Here is a 9,360-nt window from a genome sequence, read left to right on the forward strand (position 1 = left end):
CCCCCTGAGCGCCTGCTCCCCTCAGCCGCGACCGCAGCGCGCCGTCTCGGTTTGCATGACCCCTGCAGTCGTTGTGCGATAAGGGTCCATGTCCAGGACAAGTGTATTTTTAAAGTCTTTTTTTTTCTTGAAGTGGATACGTACAAATAAAATAAATGGAAGACAGGACGACTTTTTCTATTTATTTGTAACACATCGTTCTGAAAAGCATTTGAAGCCTTGTTCCAGACAGAGTTAGAAGCGAACACAGTACTAGCTGAGTTACGACCCATCGTACGGCTTTCGTTTTGGCCATAGGCGAGTTGCACTGTTACAGAATCCCTCGTGCTCAGGACACAAGGTCGTTTTCTTTCTCCACATTCATTCGCAAGCAGAAATGTCAGTGTCCCCAGGAAGGGGTCCAGCCTCTGTGGTTACAGTCAGGGCCCTGCTGGGGACGCGGCCTGCTCCGCGCAGGGTGGGCAGTGCTGCGCTCGTGTCCCTGACCCGAGCGGCCAGAGATGACACCACGACCCTGAAGTGACCAGAACACGAAGCGGACGGCCTCGCCCTCTGGCCGGCCCTCTCCGGGTCTCGGCCCGGGCCACGCTGGCGGAAGTGATGTTGCCTCAGGCAACCACGAGGAGGGCACCCTCCTGCCTCTTCCTCGTCAGACTCCCGCAGCCCTCGCTCTAAGTGAGCCTCGTCGTCAGCCGTGCTCCGATCAGTCCACCCCAAGTGGCGGTGCTCGCCCTTCTCCCGGGACCCTCCTCCACGCGACCCTTTTCCTCTGCCTAATCCAGCAAACTGACCTAGCGCCCACCTGTTCCTCTGCTCTGAGCGCCAAGAGGGCTCCGCTTTGTCACCTCCAGCGCACACGCAGCAGCGGGTGCTGAGCGCGAAGGGAGCCCTCTGTACTGCTCTCCCGCGAAGCATCCGGAGTCCCCGACCTCACAGGAGTTGTGCAAGGAGACCACCTGTGCCCTCCAGAGCTCGGCGACAGGCGGCGGCGGCTGTCACCCCGTAAGGCGCGTTTCACGTCCTCACCCCTAGCAGGCCCGCAACCTCCACTCCGGAGTCCCTGCCATCACTGGGCGGAGACACCAGACGCGAACCCCAGTTCCCAGGGTTAGCCACATCCCCCGCCACCTCCTGGGAAGGGTCGCCGGCCAGCCCTGCGAGCCCCCACACACGCGGCCGGGCACAGCGGAGGAAAGAAACCAGGACGCCTCGGGGAACGTCGGCCGGACACCCACAAACACTTCGGGAGAACCCAGGAAAGCCAGGCCCCGCCGGCCAGACGTGGTCCCGGGCTCCACACGGCCGTACGCGACACATCCTCAGCCAAAAACGGAGGCAAAAAAAAGTTCCGGCTTTTAGAGGGATCCTAGGAAGGGCAGTACATTTTTTTTTATCAACGTAAGAAAGAAAAACATTACAGCCCAACATAATCTTGAGGGAAAAGCCACACTCGAGACCCCTCCATTTCATCCGGGGCCCTAGAAATGGATTCCAAGCTCGGGCACCCACAGCAACAAAGACAGTTAATACAGGACTCCGCACAAAACAACTGAACTAGCGGGCGTCTTCCCTCTCACTTAAATCATAATGCTCCTCACAGCGCGGTGCACCGCGTTCTGGGGCGGGGAGAAGCACGGGGAAGGTCCGGGCGCCCCACCCGCACGGCGGACGCAGGCTCCGCATCTGCCCGGTGAGGTGAGGGTGAGGCCCGCGTCACCCCTGTGCCACGGCACGGCTGCGGCAAGCTCTGCAGCCGGTCTCCGGCTCCCTGTCCTCTCGGGAAGCGGGGCACCGGGCGGAACGGCGTCATCGGAAGTTCCTCGTCACTAGCAAATACACCAGTAAACAAACAGCCCCGACCACGGAGGCAATGCGTCTCTCCTAGCTGCTGTCTCAGCCCCACACTGGGCCGCCCACAGGAAGACGGTCGGCCTGCAGCAGATGCCGCCTGGGCCACGCCTGCCACCCTCAACTCCAACTCCAACACATCACCACTGCCGCCTCCGCTGCTGCCTGGAGGCCTTTGAATGCTACGGCGACTGCGTGCGCAGTGCTGAAAAGTTCAAAATAAACACATCTTCCGTTCCAGCAGAAATAATCCTTTACCACCTACGAGTCTTAAAATATCTGCCCTTGAAAAATGCACTCAAGCGGATTTCTTGTGTCTCTTCTGTTCTTTACAACCGTATCGTTCACAGCCCTCTTCCAGAGCACACCTCACACTTTACGGAATTTCCGAATGGCTCTGAGTGGTTCTCCAAAAGCTAACTGGCATTCTTTCTATAGAAACACAGCAGTCACACGAAGTCACCATCCAGGGCCACCGTCCCGCCTCGTTCCAGGCTGAAGGCAGGTCTCCTGGAATGCGCACCTAATGTCTTACATCAAAATGCCTAGGATGCTAGCGGCTGCTCTTTCCCCACTAAAATTCCAGGGGGAGAAGTGCAAGTCTGGTTACTTTTCTTTCTGATTATGACTGATATATCACATCAACATCTTTAGTGGTCTTTAATCAATATATTACTTTAAAATTCTCCTATCTCTATACTTAAAATTCTATTATTTTTCTTTATTTAAAAAAGTCAGTGTAGACTTCAGTGCCCTGCTATGTGTTGAGAACTAGTAAATAGATTTAAAAACGGGAGAACACAAATCGGATCAGGCATAATACAGTACTTAATCTATCTTAGAATATTTATACCATCCTACCCTCATCAATTATAATTTCCAGGAGTGTATTTAAATACATGCGGACTTATTTTCATCCAAAATGACTAGAATAAAAGTCTCCAACAGATGCTTTCACGTCTGGGCATTAATAGCTGCCCTTCTCCTTAAGCAGGGTCAGCTCATCTGACGTTGGGTCTCAGCACGCGCTGCGGAGAACCCTAACTACCACCATTCACAGATCTTCTCAGGCGTACTCTTTATCAAGGACAGAAAGCAAGCCCTCGCATAGGTAAAAGGAACAATTACTGCTATTAACATTGATTTTAAAAAATCCAATTCTAACCGAAGGAAGTCACAAGAAGCATCTAAGATATAAACAGACAGTATCCACATAGTTTATTTCTCACAGTTCTCCTGACAAAGGAACATTATTCAAGAACATACTGTATACACGGATAAGAAGAAACATACAAAATGTTTTAAATGATGCACAACAAAATCCAGCAGTATAAAAGAATGCATGTGAACTCTTGCTCACCGCGCAGACTAAATTTAATCACTTGTTTAAATAGTAATAAAAATACAATCTTTTATGGATCTTGTTCAGACTACAAAAGAGGGAAATTATTACCATATATATGATTTTTATATTAGGCAGTTTTCTTTGATGAGTTGTACCGACAACTCCAAATACAGAGGCAGAAGTCTGTGTATTTTAAAGGAATTAATAATGTTGTGAATTGGAGACTTTACACAGTTACTACCACTGGCACTTTTCACCATAGTTCGCACACATCACATGATCATCTTATAGAACGTTACATTTAAAAATATATCTGAGTGACGATTTTAGAACATTCACACACCATGAGCTGGTTAAGAGGCAATGCCACAGTTGCCTCCTGTAGTGCTTTGCTGTTGAGAACAAGGACAGTTCATTGCGGTTAAAAGAAGTTAGGTATCAATGTGGTTAAGCAGCTCCGATTTACTAAAGGCCATCAACGACCAGCACTGGAGAGTGAGTTCTTTTAGAGTACAGATCCTAGAAGCGAACACCGTCATTGGTTAAAACTTTGTCTAAGGAAGTCAGTTTCTGTGCTGAAAACTATTTTCACAGAACTGAAAGCTACTGAAGTGTTTGAATATAAATACTTTGCCTTCTTGTTACCATATTTATGACCAAGTTCTCTGAACCTTTGGGATTTCCTCGCGGGGATGTGTGCTCTCGCGTCCGTCTCACCCACTAAGCTCCCGCCTCCAGGCCTCGACGCAGCGGGGATTCACCGGGGAACCAACCCTCTGCTCACCGGGACGCGTGGCTGCTGGACAGGGATGGGAGCCACGCGGTGCAGAGTCGGGCTGGGCGAGAACGCTCGGACGCGCTCGTGCTGTGAGTGTCATTCAGGGAAAGCAGGGACCTTGCCGAACCGCGCACATCGCCAACAATGACCACTGCTGTGTGTGGAGAGGACTCGTGAGGGACGCGCCCGCTCTGCCCTGTCATCTGTTCGCCGGGAAGTAGTTCGGGTCCAGGTAATTGTAACTGGTGCCCTGGGACACGCAGTAGTCTCTGTCTAAGAATGTCTCTGACCTGTAAACAGGCTCTAGCTGGTGATCTTCCTTGTGAATATCTGTTTCGTGTCGGCTGCGGAGAGAGAGACAGAGCACAGACTCATTGCGCGGCACTGAATGCACGTGGTCTGCACGTTACAAAAGCCCACAGCCGAACCTGTCCGGTGTACTAATCTGGCCAAATCTTCCTTTCGTGGAAAGCCACCCAAGATACGGCATGAAAGAAAAACTTTATACTCACTCAGAACAAAACTGAATTCCCAACGTGTGGATACTTTTTGAAGAAGTTTGGAGATCAAGTTCACTGGCTGAGAAGCTCTGTCCTTGTCAAATTCTGGTTTTTTGCTTTTGGAACCGGAGATCGAACTCGGGACCTTGCGCTTGCCAGGCAGGTGCGGCGCCGCTGAGCTACATCCCTGGCCCCGTCCTTGCCAAACTTTAAGACCACAGATGCAGAGAACACTTACCAGTCCGAACAAGAATCACAGAAATCCAAAGACATCTCCGGGGGACAATCCTGGCAGTGCCACCGAACACCCTGGATAGGTTCCATGCCACAGTTATCACACTGCAACAGATTCCGGGAGAAAAAGCATCAGGCTGTGCTGCTTTACACGCTCTGCCACTTACTGTCCGCTGGAGAAACAGTCTGTCCTCGCACTGACAGCATGGGCCACAAAAAGCGCTGTGAACTGGACATAAATTCTAGCCAAGCAGACAAAGGGCCAACCCTCACAATCAAGATTCCAGTGGGGAGAGGAACACTGTAAAGAATAATGTTTAATGCGCTCTAACTTACTCAAGAAGTTTTTAAGCACACCATCTCAAATTTGAGCATTTTGTCACCAGCAACCATTTACTTGAAAAGTATCTCAGAGGAGCGTACGGTAACTGTGAACACTGACTTCATTCCGAGGTTAAAGCCATCCAAATGCGCACAGAACTGCTCCAAGGAGGCACTGACACGAACCCGGACGACTACACCACCGACACTCCTACCTTCACTCTCCAGAGCTAAAGGCTCCTCATAACCAAGGCGCATCTGACAAAAGGCAGGTGGCACTGACCGCCTTCTGCCTGTGCTGCGGAATTCTGGGAATCAGCTGACAGCCCTTATCTACATTCTTCGGTCATCAAGCCAGCCAGAGCGGCTGATGGACTGGCCTACGAGCCATGCCTGGGTCCTGTAAGAATTACGAGGAGGAGCAAGTTTCCTCTCAGAGGCCAGAGCTGCCAGTTAGGAAAATCCCAAGGGACTGGTAAGGACGCTGACAGATCAGGAGGGGAAATCACCTAATGAAGTATGGCCAACGCTATGGCCAAGGATCAGGAGAGAGGCTAAACTGTTTGCAATTCACTGGAACAGTCACAGCATACAGCAGTACTTTCACATAAACCACCAACAAAATCTGTAATGCCACGTTTGCGGTCTCACTATTACAGCCTCCGATCCAAAGTACAGTCAGCTCTGACGGCTAACTTTTCCTCAAACCTGTTAATCGGTATGTCCATAGCCACCAGAGAGGCTCGGGACACCCTCATCTTCTGTCTCCTTCCCCCAGCCTTGCCATCCTCTAGTGTTTTTTTTTTTTTTTGGCTTCCCTCCACATGTGTGTATGACACACAAAAACCGATTATTTTACAAACGTGTGTGTGTATGATACATGAAAACTGATTATTTTACAAAATTTACCAGTAGCCAGTGATTGAGATACTCAGCTCAGAACCCACTGTCATGGTTCCTGTCTAAGTCCTCCTAAAGCCCCGTGCACTTGCAGGTGGGCTCTGCGGAGGTGACCGACCAAGGGGAGGAGGTGGTCACACAGCCACCACACCATGAGCTCGCACCTCTGCCAGGCCGCCCTGCCTTGGAGCCAGCTGACTGTGAACTGAAACCTCTGTGGACCACGGGTCAAAAGAGACCTCTCTCCCCCTAAGTCGTGGGTGTTGGTATTCCTTCAGAAATACAAATTTCACATACGATCGGCTTAAAATCTTTCCATGGCTCCCGAACCCCTTAGGATGCTTTAAACTCTTAGGCAAAAGCCTTCCACAGCCTCTGCCGCCCTCCACTATGAGCACTTAGTGGCGCTCCACTCTCTGGCTTAGCGTCTCTAAATTCCTTGCGAGAGTGGGACAGTGGCCAGGCAGCGACTGAGTCCTTCCTATTTCCTCCCGGGTCTCCAGCACTTAGTAAAGTGCCGGGAGCACAGGGGTCCTTTCCGATGCTTCGGAGCGGGCGGGTGAGTTCTGTCAGCTGAGACAAGCCCACCTGCACAGCACGTCCTAGCCCATGAGGAGGACGTCCCTGCAGCAGAAGTGTGGCCCACGACTTGGCACACGCAAGACAGGCAGGACACACCGGTCCACACACGGCTTCCAGGGCCGCTTCTCACCTTTCAACCGTGAAATGCTGTAGTAAGACTGAGTAGACGGTACCTTGAAGCCCATGTGCTGTACAAATCCACTTTCAGCTTGCATTTGCTGAAGTTTCTGCTTCTTTAACTTTTTAAATTGTAACAGTTCTTTATATTCCGGTAAATTCCTATACATGATTGGAATAATTTCTTCATCCTATGGAAAAGAACACAACACGGCGCAAAAATGTTACTTCAGCAGTTAAATTAGCTAAGTGCAAGAAATACTGATAGAGATTACTCTTCTAGACTCATGGAAATGGAAAATTAGCGCTACTATTAGCAGAATCTTACACTAATACTTGTGGAGAACTTTTTAATGCAACAGCAATGCTGACTGGTACTGGACGGCTTCACCATGCAGATCCCAGGGTCCAGGGTGCGACTTCGGCTCTCAGACACAGCCACACGCCCACCCTGTCTCTGGACGGCCACATCTGCCTCAGACTCCTCATCATCTGCCCTCCTAGGCCACGGCAGTTCCCCTTCCCCAGGCTTACAGATGTTTACACTTGCTCCTGCACACAGGACACAACCAATCTCTGCTCTTGCTTTCTGCTCTGCATTCCCACAGTGATCAAAGCAGTCCACTTTGCTCTGACTGAAAAGGGGACAGACTGAGTCACAGTGACTACACAGAACAGACTATAAACTGTACATCAAGTTGCAGACAGCATAAAAACTGATCTATAAAGTGCATACCAAGTCTTCAGGTACGTACACCATGTGACTGAAATCCAGTGAATGTTAAAAGTAAATAAGAATCACACAGGAGAAGACACACTGTCACTGAGCCCCCTCCGAGTGTCGTCCCACCATTCAGCCCCTTTCTGAAGTAGCTCTGGACGTCCTCTTGCGAGTGCCTTTCGTTGAGCTGGCGTGGCTGCTTAAACGTCCTGAAACTGGCCCACAACATTTACCATTCATGGTCATTTTGACTCTGGGGAAGAATCAGAAATTGTACGTTGCAAGATCCAGAGAATAAAGCGGATGAGGACACACTGTGATGGTGACGTCTTTATGAGCCCGTCCACCGGATGGCACTGAGCTGTAGCGCTCACCGTATTTTTATTACACCTTGTAAAGATATTCATGAAGGAGGACTTCAGAAGTGTCTCAGAGTGCTAAGAACAATGGTATAAATGTGTTTGAAGACAGAGGGCATCTTCTGAGGGGGATTAATGGCAACGCGCTTTTTAACCAGAATACATTTTACAAATTTAAATGCACACCGTATGTTTCTGAATGCTTCTAGTGTGTTCAGAAACACCAGCCAAGCCCCCAAATGGACTGGCAACTTTACAGTCCAAAGTGCATACATCAAACACTGTCTACTCTTAACTACTGCGCACACTGCTCATTACCTGGGGCAACCCCTATGTCCACCTCTCTCCTCAGACAGCTCCTGTGGACCTCCATTCCTTCTTCATCTCCCACCCCGAGAGCCAATGCCTGCTGGGTCTCGCCTTCAACCAGAAACATTCTGCCTCCAAAATATTAAATTTAGAGTTCTCACCTAAAATGTCACTTTCCACTTCTCTTGAGCTCTGACTCCAAATTTTAGTTTTTTTAAACCTCACTGAAATGTCTAATCACTGTCCCATTTCCTCTTAACCCAGTCTACCCACACCCGACCCCCACCTTCGCTACCTCCCATCAGTCCCGCCACTCCATGTGGAGAGTGCACACCCCGTCCCCTAACCCCGGGTCCCACCAAGTCCCAGTGAGAACAGGCCACTCCTACCTGTCCCTCCTCTATGCCAGCTACTTTAACTATTAGGCTTATTTGCCAGTAAGCAAATGGACTCATGTAGGAATTGTAGCCCTTGCCCAAGGTCATACAATTAATTAATTGCACGGTTGGGTATTTGAAACCACATCTGCCTACCATACTCAGTAGCCCAAGATGGAAAGTTCGTCCCCACCCCTCCACCTGTTCCTCGCCAAGGAAGTCTCCCATGGCTTCCTGATGTCAGCACAGCGCCAGTCCGAGGTGCTCAGGAGCAGAGCAGGGGCTCCAGGGCCTCTCTCCTGCCTTTCAGTCACTGCAACGTCCCGCCAGGTGAAGTTGTTCCATGACAGTCACCACCTCCCCAGCTCAGCCCCGAGACACAACATAACTAACGGCGTAGGTGCACAGCTACATCGTGGCTCAAATTACATAGAGAGAAATTTTACAAGGAAATTTACTCCGTTCAGATATTTAAGATATTTCAGATGTAAGGAGAACAAATACTAAATTTTTAACTTGCATTTTAAGTCTAAGAATATCAGAAAATTTGCTCAGCAAGTCTAAGATTAAGGAAAGATAAATCAATTCACGGCCAGCAGGATGGCCACAATTAAAAAAAAAAAACAACAGAAAATAACAAATGTAATCATGTAAAATGGTGTTATAAAACAGAATTACCCTATGACCCAGCAATTCCATTTCTGAATGCATGCCCCAAAAAACATGAAGGCAGGGACTCAAAAGGTATCCACACACCCCTGTTCATGGCAGCCAAATGACAGATGCAACCTAGTATCCATCAGCAAATGAATGGATTTTTCAAAGTGTGATATATACACACAATGGAATATCATTTAATCTTCAAAAGTAAAGAGCACAGGGAAGAGCATCTGTTTCGTATGCATGAGGCTCCCAGTTCAGCCCTCAGCACCTCGGGCAGCACCATGGGGGGGGGGGGGGGGGGGGGGG

At 49.6% G+C, this 9,360-nt stretch overlaps 1 protein-coding gene across 7 annotated transcripts in view; it reads right to left on the reverse strand.

The window, feature by feature from the left end:
* Positions 1–3,294: 3,294 nt before the first annotated feature.
* The window catches only part of Zzz3 (zinc finger ZZ-type containing 3), an 81,158-nt gene continuing 75,092 nt past the window's right edge, over positions 3,295–9,360 (reverse strand). For 4 of the 7 annotated variants that reach the window (XM_019204689.2, XM_010605170.3, XM_010605171.3 and 1 more), the window contains 3 exons: positions 6,682–6,816; positions 4,710–4,810; positions 3,296–4,315 (listed from right to left, as the gene is read on the reverse strand). In XM_019204689.2, the coding sequence (XP_019060234.1) occupies positions 4,171–4,315; positions 4,710–4,810; positions 6,682–6,816 (381 nt within the window). In that variant the 3' untranslated portion in view covers positions 3,296–4,170. Of the gene's footprint in view, positions 4,316–4,709; positions 4,811–6,681; positions 6,817–9,360 lie in introns of all 7 variants that reach the window. The other 3 variants (XM_019204692.2, XM_019204691.2, XM_019204690.2) reach the window with 2 other exon arrangements.

The sequence above is a fragment of the Fukomys damarensis genome, unplaced genomic scaffold (assembly GCF_012274545.1).
Source record: "Fukomys damarensis isolate Sample0158 unplaced genomic scaffold, DMR_v1.0_HiC HiC_scaffold_33, whole genome shotgun sequence".
NCBI lineage: Eukaryota > Metazoa > Chordata > Mammalia > Rodentia > Bathyergidae > Fukomys > Fukomys damarensis.